This window comes from Corvus kubaryi, unplaced genomic scaffold (genome assembly GCF_017639235.1).
Source record: "Corvus kubaryi isolate FWS band 111438036 unplaced genomic scaffold, C.kubaryi_AGA036_p1.0 37384, whole genome shotgun sequence".
NCBI classification, from domain to species: domain Eukaryota; kingdom Metazoa; phylum Chordata; class Aves; order Passeriformes; family Corvidae; genus Corvus; species Corvus kubaryi.
The window spans coordinates 638,551-653,705 of NW_024581126.1; the positions used below are offsets into that span (position 1 = coordinate 638,551).

Below are 15,155 nucleotides of genomic sequence, written 5' to 3' on the forward strand. Positions count from 1 at the left end.
GGAGTGTGTTCCCTAAAGCCAAGAATATGATGGGGGGAAAAAAATCAAAACCCAACAAACAAAACCAGAAGCACAGGCAGAACACATGGAAAGCACAGTCCTTGATTCTGGGACTTGAAGAATCTTTGAGTTTCAAGTACTTTTCTGTACCTATGAATCTAAGTGTCAATGATGCAGAAATCACCATGGCAGCAGAGGTCTCCATTTGAAGCCCTCAGCACTTCAGAGAGAAGCCCACAGACATCCCGAGAGGGCAGTCACAGCACACTGCCAAATGACTCTGACTTCTTTTTATTGTTAGCTCCCAAAGACCAAAACCTTTGGAAACATCTGACTTCTCAGAGATCTGGGAATCCTTCCATGGAAAAAATCAGGTCCAGTGTTTAACATTTTGGAATAACATATTTCATGGAAAGTCTTGACTATTATAACTGAATACATTTCTATTACTTGCACAGTCCATTACCAGTATTCATTAGCTTCCAGATAGAGAATTACTCCTGTAGTTTTCCAGTTGCAATTTATCTTTGCATTCTTCATGAATTTGATTTTAAATTGCATTCAGATCTCAAATTTGCACAAGGTTAAGCACCACCACCACCACATCTGGATGAATACGATGCAAATCAGTGTACAGTACTGTACATCCTGGTTAGCAAGAGGAATTTCTAAGTATCATGTTAATGTTATGTTTGCAAGTTAAAAAACTAAAACCTGGATCAATCAATGAAAATCAACCAATCTTCAAGAAAATAACAATATGAAATAGCAACTGAAATCTAAATCTATCAGGCTAATCACAAATAAAATCCATTTGGAATTGCTTTGCCATAAAACAAGTAACCCTATCCAGTGCAGAAATGTCTTTATTCTTGTATGGACTGCCATGCAACTTCTCAAAACAGGGACACTTAGAGGGCAGCATGGATTTGTTGAACATGGGACTTCCAAAAAAGGTTACAGAGGATTTTTTTTTCATGGTCATGGCAGATTATGTGGCTAACGTTGCAACTGAAAAATAGGACAATGACTTCCCCACTTTGCCAAAATTATCTACTTTTAATCACAAGAGATGCAAGAAGCTACTGAGAGCAGCTGAACCAACATCAGCATTCATATATTAAGTCGGTTTTTTGTTTCCAATCTTTTCTTCTTATTAGACTAAAGGAGAAGTACAGCACTTTATTTCTCGAAACAGAAATTGCAGCAAAACCAGTTTCTCTGAACAGTTGTCAAATCAGAGAGATTTTACTATAGAAAAAATAAATTGCCCTTTAATTTAAGTCTAGACTGTTTGCTTTTGCTGTAATGATGAGAGCTGTACTCTGAGTTAAACTCCACATTCAACTAGAGCCATGCTTTCCAGCTTCTAGGGGGAAACGATCTATTCACACAGATTCTGAATAAGTACAGTCCCCTTGCTCTGAGCCCTTTAGCTCATAGGTGTTGATAGATTAAGTACCATTGACTACAGAAAGGAAGAACAGCTAAAATCAAACTGAATTCTGAGGTTGGCCATCTGACATCATCTCTTAAATACAATCGACCAAGCAATGCTCATCCATGGAAAAGAAATCAGGACAAGCAGTCCAGTGGGGAGCTGCAGTGAGATTCTGCAATATGTCATGACACCCACCAGCCACCCTCACTCTGACGTGAAATCCTTATCAGGCACCCCACACTTGCCTCAGTGGCTGTCAACACCCCCCGGCAGATCTCTCCTCACAAATCCTGTGGAATTATAGCGCTCTGTGATGGTAAAACCAAATTCAAAACAAGATGTGCAATGTAGATTTGATGGGGATTTTTTTCCCACATTTCTGCAGCTACTAGTTTAAAATATCCATGAAGAGTCATCAGTAAAGAGGATGAGCTTGACAAGAAACTAATTTTTAAGGAACCTAAAGACAAAGGAGTTACTCTAGAATAAGACAAAGCTACATATATATGTTTATATACAATTGTGTAGGTATAGGCATGTCTTATGCCTATATGTGAGACATAAACACATACACATGTGCAAATAAAATCTTACCAGAAAAATCAAAATTCAGGGCAGGAACCAAACCCAAAATAATCTAAAGCCAAAGCCTGCAAACAGTGGTCTCTGACACTCACCTCCTGGGGTATGTTCCAGGCCATATAGACATGGCTCTTAAACTCATCCATCCACACTTCTGCCACCCTCAGTGCGTTTCTCCGGACGTGAGCAGTCAGATCCTCTGTGTATGGTTTATGTGCTCTTTCAATGTGGGCAATCCTGGAGCAAGGCAGAACCTCAACGCTTCCTCCACACTGCCACACCTAGCAAGGAAAAATAAAAGGACATTCTGCTAGTGACAGCTCCCTACACCACTGCTGGCCTCCAGCAAATACACTGGAATTGTTTTATTTCTATGCTAGCCATTGTTACAAAGGAGAATAACCATTCAAGACTTATTGGACTACACAGAGGTTGTGAGAGGACAGAGTTACTACCTTGCCCTACCATGAATTATTATTGCTACTTAACCTTACTGCAGTTTCTACATTACCAGTAGTCTCACATCACAAACTTCCTGGATCAACTCGGCTTTTCTCAAGATTATCAGTAAAATTATTTATAGCCATTCAAAACAGTAACGCCTGGTTCAAGTTTTAATGGTTTGCAGGGCTTTTCTCTGAGGTTCTGCACAGTCCATACCAGTCCATACATGCACTACCCAGAATCTCAAACTAGGCAGCTAGTCATAACATGGAAATGAAGCCAACCAGCTTTTTAAGACCACTGAAGTTTCAGGTTCTAGGAAGGTGAGGAATATAAATGCATCTTATGCTTTGCTTTAAACATAGTTGAGAAGGGACCAGGTCTATTCCTTTTGAGAAGGAAAGGCAAAGACCGAGACTGCCTGGTGAAAATGTTGTATGAACAATTTCATCAGAAACTACTCTTATAATAAATTTTTAATGTAGGTTACTCTACCTGCTCAAACGGATTTCAGTTTTGCCCACTACCACAACTGAGCTAAAGTACACAATATTAATCATAATTATTGCTTTCATTTCTGATTTTCCCTTTCTGCTTTCAACCCACTTTGGTAGACTTAAGAGTCAGTGAAGTACATGAGTTATTTTACATAGCAGCTCTTTTTCTGTGTATCCTGTATTCTGTAAGCTTCCTAACAAGATCAAGGCAGCCCATTCATAATGGTTGAGTGGATGCTGCTCAGGTGAAAGCCCAGATGTACTCAAACAGTTTGATAGTGCTGAACAAGTACCTTGGTGTCCCAGAGGCAGGTGTACTCACTGAGAAGTGACAGAGTTTGCCTTATGATACTGCCAGCTGAGATTCCTGAGGCTTGGTATCTCATACTAGGACAGCAAAAAATGAGAGCAAGGGTGCTTCTTCCTTCTACACTCATCCAGGAGATCATATTCTGGTCTCCCTCCTGGTGGCCAGGAATGTGGGCTGGCAGAACATCCTGTTCTGGAGCTGATCTCAGACCCTTCAGTTCTGTCCACCCTATAGGCATATGCTCTACTAAGGAGGCACTTTGTTCAGTCATTCATTTTATATATTTAGACATCTGGCTTGAATACAGCATTTAGGCATTTGGCAGCTCCTGAGACCAGAAAATGTGGCATGAATTCAGCATGTTTACAAAGCTTTTTCTGAACTGGTGCCTAATTGCATTCAGCATATGCTGGGAGAAGAGATAGAGCCCTGGTTTCCAGAGCTCTGTGGAAAGGGAGCTAACCCATGAACCTGCTGTACAGTCAAAAAGGGAGCAAAAAAGACTTCAGCATCTCTCTGTGTCCAGAACTTGGAAGACTATAAGAGTAAATAAACATAACCATTATCAAAATCAGGGCAAAACTGAGATGATCATAAATATTTAAAAATAAATATGCAATTGATCTGACACAAGAATAAATAATCCAGAAACAACATTTGTGTCCTGTCTTTCTAAATATCCTATTAAGTGGGCAATCCAGTTTAGCAATCTAACTAAAATAATAGTTTGTTCAACATATAATTATAAATGGTCCAGCTCCATCTCCTAATAAAGATTAAATGTGAAGTATCACCAGGCTGTGCTCACACAATGCCTGCTTTCAGTCACAGTCATTTCTCAGTACAGCATGGACATCCAGCTATAAATTGTTTCAGAGGTACTCAGTGCACACTGCCTAAATTAGTATAATGAAAGACAAGGAAGATGTAGAGATGCTCATAACTTAGCCCAGGACAAGGGCTAAGGACAATTCACACACCACTTGCACTGTGTACTCTGCCCAGCGCCTCTGCTCTCTCATCCCTTCTAACCAGGGATGGCCTCGTGCCAAGGCCAACAAGTGAACACCAAATCTTTTGTGGGATTTTCAGAGCTAGGTCTGAATGCCATCTTGACAACAAGTTAAGCAAAAAATTCACAGTCTATAATAAGCTGAATTTCCAAGCAAATTTCTAGGAACTGAAATTCAGAAGAGCAAAGTCATCTATAATTTTAGCACTGATTCAGTTATCAGTAAACTCTGATTTGACTTTATAATGAAGTGAGATGTTTTCAAAAAACATCCTGAGATCACCAAGTCTTCAACAGAGTTTGCAAATAACAGTTACCCACTACCTGAATAAACATCCATTAATCAAGTCCAAGTGGCCACTCCTTTCTCCCAGACATTGTCAGTCTTTGTTCTATTTTCAAAGACTAATTAGTTACTATCAATTAATTAGCTATCAATACAGAACTGGTGAGTTGCATCAAACAGTTTCAAAACCATATTCTGTTATTTCCAAACAAAGATCTCCTAAAATCCACAAAAATTAGCTACAGAACTCAACAAGGAGCATAGATGCAGGCTATGAAACCTTGCAGAGTGGAAGCAGAGGTGATGCTTTAAAAAGGCAGAAAGCACAATCCTGACATGCTCAGCTGGTCACACCTGGGACAAGACATAGTCCCTCTCTCTTCCACAAATGTTCTTTGCAGATTGCAGTACAGTGAGAAAACTCTATTATCCAAACATTTCATTGCACTTAGGGAGAGGTAAGTTGTAAAAAAAAAAAATTTAAAAATGTAGGTAGCAGGCATTAAAGTGGGACTTTCAAATGACATGAAGCTCTCCTGGAATCTCACTGAAGCCTGGATTCCCAGCTCCCCAGAACACGCAAAATCTCCAGCCAAGGAATGGAGGGTTTTGCTATTCATCCACTGAATATTGAACACTACACTGAACTGCATGTATGAATACTAAACAATAAACATAAATAACTGCTACAAAAAGCAGCAGGGCTTTTGTTTAATTCTTTCCTGATTATATTTTAAATATGGGTATTTCTTGCATTTTCTTTCCCTTCTAGACCAACTGTCCTCTTGAATCTGACCACTTCTACCTCCCCCCATGTCTTTCACTCATGTACATTAATCCCTGGTGCTCCAACCATTGTGTTGGAGCTGTTGTGGATAGCTGGGTAGTTTTTCAAGAGAAAGACCTTGAGATGGTATAAATCTCACATCAGAAGTGCACAGGAAAGACTAATTAATTCCTCTGAATCAATACCTTTCAGTCAGATACAATTTTTAGGGGTTTTTTAAAATAATATTTTAATACTAAGAAATATGTTTTCTTAAAGACTCTATTCATAGGGAAGTTGAGAAGCCTTTTAGAGTGGTCTGTTCTTCATCTAATAAGACTCCTGTAGACAAGAAGGAATAGCAATTGAGGGGTTAGCTCCTTGCAGCTTCACACATTTCCCCTGTGAATTTTGCAGCTATTTTTTGCTGTCATTAGCAATCTTTATTCAGGCTTTATCCACACTGAATAACACCTTTCTAGTTTTCCAGCACTGCTATTTTATGTGATGGCTATAAATACATACAAAAGTTAAAAATCAGTGAAGCTTTTCCAAATTATCACCCATGGCTTTAGCAAGAAATCTAAAGATAAAAGATCTTCAAAGACTTTTTTCAACCACATGGAATGGTTTGAAGTAAAATGTTATATCTCTGAGCATACTGTGGCTGCAATCAGTAATACTTAATGACTAACCTGCTTTTACAAATTGCAAGGAAGACATTTGATTAATTTCCTAAACTCTGGTTAAAAGGAAATTCAGCAACTTTTCTTGTTACACATGAAGATATTTTACCTACGGTAGGCAAGAGATGGAAATTGCCAGCAATAACCTCAATTTCCTGCCAAATCTCTAAATATATATATGCAGTTGTAAAAAATAACATATGCTTTCATCACTGTGACATGATAAAGAACAATTCAAATTTCATGCTGCAAAAGCATCAATTGCAAAACTGTACCAACAGGTCTCAGACTTCGCCTTGGAAAGTTTTGAAGTGTGAGGGTCTGTGTATCTTTGGGAGTTCTTTCCATGATTGCTGGAGTCTCAGCAAGGAAAAAGGTTTGCTTTGCTTTGGAGGAATTTCTTGAGGTTCTGGTCCTGCTGGTTTCCTTTGCAAACAGAGTCTTTCAGGAAAAGAACACAGCAACTGGAGTTTCCCTTCCAAAGAGCTCTGAGCCCACTTCAGTGCGTTTTCAGTGCTCTCTTCCAAGAGGGCCTGAGAAAGGGCTCTTTATTCTCGAATCTCCTGAGGAGGTTCATATATTTGGTATAGCCCCAAGAAGGGCTTAGAGTGATTCCTCTTCTTGAAAGGGTTCCTTGTTCCTTCATCACTAGCAAAAGGTAGTAAAATTCCATAAAAAAATTCAAGGTCCAAAGGGACAGCAGCAGTGCCAAGGCGAACGCTTACAAAGCTGAAAGACTAAGCCAGCATACCCTATGATCTAAACTGAGCAAAGCAAAGGAGAGATGACAGAAACACCAAATGAATACAGAGAATCTATTGATGGGGGGGGAAAAAGGAGGGGAAACTCCCTTTTAAATCTTCAGTTGCTACGGCTTACGTGGACAATTTGTCCAAGCTCTGAGCGCTTCATACTGTTAATTTACGGAAGGTTTATTTGCACACAGTTATAATTGTGGCCCTAAATCTGTGAGAATTTATGTTCATCAAGGTTTAAGTAGCACCACAAAGCAAACAGAAAACAGGCTCTCCACATTGGGAGAGCCAGGAGAGCAATGTAAAACCACGGAGAGAACACAGGTGGCGGCACCACAGCTCAGCTGCGACTCCACCTCTGCTGGGGGAGTACAGGACCTGAGTATGGGGCAGTCCAGGGGGATGGCACAAGTGAGGCAGCAACAGGAGCAGGAACACACCAAGTGATTCCTTAGAGCAATTTGCCAAGTCCTGACACCCCTGTCACCCCTCACTCACTCCCACCAGGCATCAGTTACAGCACTCACAGAGCCGTGTGTCACTCACACTTCCTTACAAATACCCAAACCAAGCTGGTTTCAAGTTTTTTAAAGCAAATTCCATTCACATCTGGAAAATCTTTCACTACATTCCTTAGTAAACCCTTTCCAATTTCATTTAAATGTATTAGAATTTGCATACTTAATCAAAACAATCAGAACTCTGAAGCCGATCCCTCTCTCAAATAATTAATTTATATTTCATTATAAAATGACGTAACACTTCTTCATTAGAAGTTTCTTTTTATCTCTTTAATCATTGAGTGTTCTTTTTATGTTATAGAACCTTAATCTAATAAATAAATAAACTCTACAAGTCATTGAGCAGTTTATTAGCATGTACTGCATTCATTAAATTTACACAGATCATGCAGTTTCTCCAAGAGCTAATGTGACCTTGTTTGATATCATCATTTCATTTGGACTGCAAACGAAAACCTTTTAATTATTAAGTGATTTCTCAAAAAGCTGAAGTAATTTCTAGCTTCTGTGAAGGCTGCAAATTACAAAATTAGAAGTACTCATTAAAGATGCCCTGAAGTTAAAAACACAGTTAGTGTAAATTAATTTCTACTGTGGATACAAACTAATAGTTACCAATATCTTTGAAATATATTTTTGGGAACAATTTATTGTAAAAACTACCTGTGAATCCTGTCAACCCTTGTCATTACCATTAATTGTTTACTGGTAACCAGTAATGAGCTTGATGTTTTCCAGACAAGTATGAATAAGCTATTTTTATTCAATACCACAATAATTTTAAATCTGCATTTTTATTTTGGTATCTTGACAGGTGACTGCAGAAAGGACAGAGAGAATTGTCAGACACAAAGATCACTGAAATCGATGTTCGTATTTCTAGTTGCTGTCAGTGGAGTTTCGATCACACCCTGGAAGTTTTTGGATTGTTGTGTACATTGGTTGGGTATCTGTCACTGCAGAGCTAGAAACCATACTCACTGGATGAAATATTTCATTCTTTTTTTAGGTCATACCTCCACTGCAGCCAGATAATCTTCACTAAATACTTCTGATCATCACACAAGCCCGTCATACTTCCAGGTAAACTTATCTACTTGTATGTAAAAACAGCTTTTTTTCATTACCAAGGTGGTATTTTAATGTGAAACTGTAAGCAATCTACAAAAACACACACACATAATCTAAAAGGCTTTTTAAAAGGAAAATAAAAGACTTAAACATAACTAGAGCTGCTCTTAATTTTAAAATGTAAATTATCCCTTAAATCTAACTTTTGAAGTCATCATTAATTGCCTCACAGGCCCCATTTTACATTAATTGTGCCTTCATAAAACACTCTCAATGAAAACCTAATACATGAAAAGATTCTTCCCAAATTAAATTGTCATTACTTTCCTTACTCTTTTAGATAATTGCTTCATTATGTACTTTTTAAATTGTTTTGTTCTGCAGGGATTAATTTTGCATGTATCTTCATGAGCTGTGAAACTTTTACAGTGTACTGTTAACCTACACAGGGTGTGCTCCTGGTTTACAACTGCAGGAACTATTCTCCACCTGCATCACTTGGAGATAACACATGAAAAGGGTCACTGAAGGCTTGTGGCTCCATTCAGTTCTCTTCCAAACACGCCTATCTCATTGCCAGGCACAGTTAATAACCCACATATCAATCACTGCTTTGCCAAGTTTATGTCATGAACAGGAAGTAAAAAAACCCACTTTTTGTCTTAAAAAGCACAGAAGTAGGAGACTGAAGAACAGGATCACCACTGGTTGAGTATTCATGGAGCAATGTACTGTGCTGGCCATCTTTTATGGTTTTACCTTTCTCTCCCTTACCACAGCTATACTTAGCTTGATCAGTCTTGTTAATCTTGCACTGTGCCTAAAGGCTTGATCACAGAACAGAATATGCTGAGTTGGGAGTGACCCACAAGGATCATCCAAGTCCAGTTCCTGGCCCTGCACAGGACACCACGAGAATCACAAAATGTGCATGAGAGCATTGTCCAAACACTTCCTGAGCTCTGTCAGGCTGGTGCTGTGACCACTGCCCTGGGGAGCCTGTTCCAGTGCCCAATGAACCCCTGTGTGAAGAATCTTTTCCTGATATCCAACCCAAGCCTCTCATCACAACTTCAGGCCATTCCCTTGGGTCCTGTCACTGTCACCAGAGAGGAGAGATCAGTGCCTGCCCCTCCTCTTCCCCTCACAAGGAAGTTGTAACTGCAATGAGGTCTCCCCTCAGTCTCCTCCAGGCCGAGCAGACCAAGTGACCTCAGTCCCCTCCTCACAAGGTTTCCACTCCAGACCCTTCATCATCTTCGCTGCCCTCCTTTGGATGCTCTCTAAGAGCTTCTTTTTTATATTGTGGCACACAAAACTGCCCCCAGCACTCGAGGCGAGGTCACCCCAGCCCAGAGCAGGGTGGGACAATCCCCTCCCTTGCCCAGCTGGCAATGCTGTGTCTGATGCCCCCAGGACAGACCCTCCTGACTGCCAGGGCACTGTTGTCCCATGTTCAACTTGCCACAACCAGCATCCCCAGGTCCCTTTCCACAGGGTGTAGCCCAAGTTCTATCAGTATTCTTAAAGACTGAGGCAACAGCTCCATAGCTTCCTTGTTCAGCCAGGCTTTTTGCCTCACTTGCTTGACTTAGAACACAAGGTACTGTCACACACATAAAGGTACCTGGCCTTCACACCTCTGACCTGAACATGCTGGATCCATCCTGGTGAATCCATCTCAGTCACCTACTCACTTTTGTACCACCACAACAATTCCTTGCTCTCCCACACTGATCTTCCTCTAATCTTTGTTAGATTACTAAATCAGTCTTGCGATACTAAAAACACTCAATGAAATTGAATTCTAGAGATAAGCAACAAATACGGAATCTTCCCATCTTAGGCAGTGAAGACTTGTAACACCAGAAGGTACAATGGCAGTGACACTGTGCCATGACTTGAAAGTGCAGGAAAGCATTAAACATGAGGCTAATAATGCACTAATTAATTTGCATCTCACCTGAGTCCATTGATTTGTAAGTGTATATTGACATAAAATGTTTTACTTCTTCCCATACCACTATAAAACAACAATTTCCTCTCATAAAACATCAAGATATCTGTATTACTTCCCAGTTGGTAATGTGCAACCACACAGGCACAGTTGGTGAAAAAACGTTTGTGAGAAATCTCCAAGTGCCTCGTTGTCCTTCCTTGCAGGGTACAGTGATGCCACGTGTTAGCTGCTGCTGTAATACTTTCCTTTCCTGTGGGAGCAGCTAATAAAATGTTCTCTCCCCAGAAATAGCAAAAACACAAAAATGATTCACTGGTAATGTATAATTACACATGCTGTAGCTGCTGGTTACCTGCTGAGGCATTCATGGGCAAAACGGGGGGAAAAACACTTATTCCAATGCAGGAGTGACTGAAACCAGAACAAGTCAAAAAAAGCCAATTTCTGGTAATGTCATGGCAGAATTTGGTGGCATGACAGTTCCTTACTTTATTCTTGATAAAGCCTTTCTTTGTTAACCTGTTGGAATTACAACCTTGTAAATAGAGAATTTTAGTCTGTGTCCTCTTGGGATTCAGATTGTTAACACAGGGAGATAGTTTGCAAAACAAAATTAACCTTAGGAATAATCCTGTGCACACTGATAAGACACTGCTGGTTACACAGAGTGCTAGGCAAGTGCTTATGCCATACTTGCACTGCTAAGGAATTGTTTTTATCTTGGTGGAAGTGTGGGCTGTGAAAAGCATTGGCCACATCTTGTAAGAAGTCACATTCAGTCAATCTTTACAATTTTTTTTCTTGCAGGCTTCAGTTTAGAAATAGCCTCTTAATTCACAAAATAGATAAAAGCAAAATAAACTTCTATTTCATGCTTTAATGCAAAAAAGAGAAACCATTACCTTAAAAAGCAGTGTTAAAAGTTATCTAAGAGTAACAAGTAAAAATATTTCTATTTTCCCACTTCTCAACCCTTTGCCTTTGCCCATCACCAACCTAATACTGTTGAACAGCACTTGTGATCAAGTACTAAGGATGGTTTCTGTACAGCAAATCATTCCCTAGTGGCAAAGGATACTGGCCTTCTTACTGAAAACAAGCTAAAAACATGGCTTTAAGACTACAACAAGTGATGATAACTGCAAGTGCAAGACCAGGGAAGGTCCTGATTCATTTTCCTGAGGTGTATTTAGGTAAGATCTACATTGCTCACTGGAGTGCCATGAAGGGAGACCCAGCAGCAAGGACAGAAAGGGACACTAGGCACACAGGACACATCCCACTGCTCCCTCTGCATGTAAACAGTTCCACAACACAGCAGCTTGGTGAAAAATCCCCTCACTTTCTTTGTTCATTTGCAGTCATTTCTACTCCTTGGTGCATCAGTCTGTCAATCTGCCTAACAAAACTGTTTGTGAGGCAGCACAGTAAACCACAAACTGATTAACATTAAAATTAACCCTGCATTAGAAAAAAAAAAAGTTTACAGAAGCAGAGGTGTTCAGAGGCAGCAGGTGTGGACTGACCACTGTGCTGGCAGGGCCAAAGCACTGGTGAGCTGCTGCAAGAGTGAGAATGCATGGCATGGAGAAGAAGAAAATGTAACCCAGTGTGGCCTCTGTGCTGTGAAACTACACTCGAGCTTGAACACTGTTGGTGTGGTTTAACATTATTCTCATCCTAAACCCAAAACATTGCACCGGCTACCAGGAACAAAATTGTCTCCACCCCAGCCATGCCCAGGACAACTGTGCAAAGGCTTTCCTTAATAAAACCAGACATCTATTTATATGCAATATATTCACAGTTTCATGTAATTTATGGCCTGTGTTAGGAACACTGACAGGTAAAATTGCTGGAAACTTCTAGGGAAAGAGGAAAAAGAGCAAAATGTTTCCAGATAAACATGGAGATCTTGGGGCAAGGGTAAATATCTTCACTTGCTTGTGATTAACAAAAAGAACACTATTGCAAGGGCAATATTATAAGATCTCAGGTGAGAAACAATTGGGATGGCTTAACTAACTCAACTAACTGGCAATGAAAAATCATGATCCCAGAAGTACATGTGGGGGGAGGTTAAAGAAAAAAAGATAGTGAAGAGCCAAAAACACATTAAAAAACCCCAAACAAACAACAAAACAAAACCCACCCCAAAACAAATAATAGAAGTAACTTCTGGAATTTAAAAAACAATACATCAGAGAGAGGCATGATAAGACTTCACACCTGCTTGCTCTGCCACAGAGGGACCTTAACATATGGAAAATACCCCAAAGAACACTGGGACTATTTTCTGCTCAAGGGACTGATTTCTCCATCTCTATTCATTAACTGCATTCCTGAGTTCTCCACCAACAGAAAGAGCACCAGATTCACATAAGGTCTGCAGACAAACCATCAGACTAACAAGAAATGAAGCAATTAATTTCACTACAGCAATATACTGTACAAAAGTAGTGTGCCATACTCAGTCTAAGTATAAATGCAATTTTCCTCCTGGTTTGGCTGATGTGAAGTCCTGATATACCATTTAGTGGGAACAAGACCCAATCCTTTTCCTTAAAAGAGCTTTTACTTGCTAATAAAATTTCCTCTTACCCACTTAACAGGACCATTGTATCCTTGTGAACACAAATTTGTCTGCAAGCACAAAGTCTTTGTGACAGACAGAATTACTCTAAGTCAAAGCCTGGGCTTGCATTCCCTTGACTCTGATGATGACTTAGTCTGGGACCTGAGGCAAATCACTGAATATTTGCTAAGGCATCCCTAAAAGTGGTACAAATAATTTCTTGTAATAGATATTTGGGACCTTTATCAAGCATGCAGGCTGCTTTAAAAGACAAAAGGATTGCTTTGCTAGAGGCTTGCTTTTGATAGAAAATCTTCTGCTGACTTCAGTAGGAATTGGAAGAGGCCTTTAAGAAGCCTATTTCAAACTAGATTTGAACCATCCTGAATCTGACTGATTGCATCCAATTGATTGCAATGGATTTGAAGGGTCTTCCACGGCCACAAGTGTTGCTTGTGCAGGCACAACCCAGAAGCAGAGCCCAAATGACAGTGAGAAACACCAGCCTCACGCTCACATTCTTTTTCCACTTTAAGGCAGTTAACAACACAGTTCCTGCCTGGTCACATGTATAAGACTGTGATTCCAATTTGCCCTCCAAATGCAATCTGGTCCTTTAAAAGCACACTTAAGTCCATTCAATTGGGATTGATTGAACATAAAACAAAACGAAGCATCACTCATCCTAACGTGAATTTACAAATATGATGCTGCTTCAAAGTAAATGCATCTTTCAAAAATCCCAGTTGAAGTGATTGAGCTGCTCAAAGAGGATTCTATCAAGTCTTGCATCAACCAGCCTGCCTGCTTTGTCTTATGGGGCAAATAAATAGCTTTGCAAGAAAACATTTGCTCGAAGAGTAAATGAAGTGTTTCTTCTAAGAATCAAATGCACTCATGTTTTGAACTCATCTGTCAAGCTTCTAGCTCAAGGCAACAGATCTCTATTAATATTGATTTAATAATATATGCTTAATATTTTACAAATGCTGTTACAAAGCCACAGACAAAGGTAAAAATCTTAGAAGTTAAAATAATATTCCAAATCAGAGACCAACAGAGCTGAGTAGTGAAACAAATTCTTCAGAGTCAAGAGAATAATCCTCCAAAGTCCTATTTTCTGTGGCTTGTTATGGTTTACCAACAATGGATACTTCAAATACAGATTCCAAAAACTGGGGATTTTCTTGCAACTCATATAAAACAAATAACCAGATATTTGTGCAGATGATGAGGTGACAAAAATAACTCCCGGGTGAGGATAGTGGGAAAAGTCTCCATTTTGTCAGGGTCTAACTCCTCACAGTAGTTTGGCTCGCAGCAGTTTTACATCCTTAGGAACAGAGTCAGTAATATAAGGACACAGGACCATGTTCTACTTACCATGTTTAAGATAAACAGGTAGCTCTAATGATCCTAACAGCTGCTGCTCTTTCTGCAGTGAAAAATAAACTCCCTAGTTCCTCGAGATGTTTGCTGCTACAAGCTTATGCGTAAGACTTCCCGAGCAGGCCAGTTTGGGCACATGAGGTCTGCTTGCCTATTATCCTGATAATGCTTATCACACAGTAGAATTCTAGAAAAATCTAGGTACTTCTTAAAAAAGGAAAACAGCAATGAAAGATAAGGTACAGTGAGGAATGTGTAGTTATAGACTGGAGAGCAGCATTTGAAAATGGAAACATTATTTATTGCACTAATACTGTAATTATAATGTAGTTTTTGTAGAACAATGACTACTTTAAGTGATTCATCATCGGCCACACAGTTGAAAGTGACACAAGTAATCTAGAGATGTTCCAGTGCCCAACCACCCTCTGGGTGAAAAACCTTTTCCTGATATCCAACCCAAACCTCCTGTGACACAACTTCAGGCCATTCCCTTGAGTCCTGTCACTGGTCCCCAGAGCGAAGAGGTCAGTGCCTGCCCCTCCACCTCCCCTCATGAAGATGTTGAAGACCAGAATGAGGTCTCCCCCTCAGTCTCATCCTTGTATGATCTAGGACATGCTCAGGATTCTGAGAAGAGATGGTAATAAACTGCTAAAAAATCTGTTTATTACAGCTGCATAATTTGTTTTCATATAGCCAGGAACACAGATCCAAGCCAGCATAAAAGCAGATAAGGCAGCATATATTATGCTACCTTGCACACTACAATCTGTTACAGATGAAAATATTTTATGTAGGTCAGCCACTGCTTCCCTGGAGACAGACAAAAAGCCAGAAGGAAATCAGAGCAGTGTCAG

At 39.8% G+C, this 15,155-nt stretch overlaps 1 protein-coding gene across 3 annotated transcripts in view; it reads right to left on the reverse strand.

The window, feature by feature from the left end:
* Window positions 1-15,155, reverse strand: part of GALNT18 (polypeptide N-acetylgalactosaminyltransferase 18) — a 206,821-nt gene that overhangs the window by 52,032 nt on the left and 139,634 nt on the right. For all 3 annotated transcript variants that reach the window (XM_042035554.1, XM_042035553.1, XM_042035555.1), the window contains exon 8: window positions 2,119-2,304. In XM_042035554.1, coding sequence (XP_041891488.1) covers window positions 2,119-2,304 — 186 coding nt within the window. The remainder of the gene's footprint in view (window positions 1-2,118; window positions 2,305-15,155) is intronic.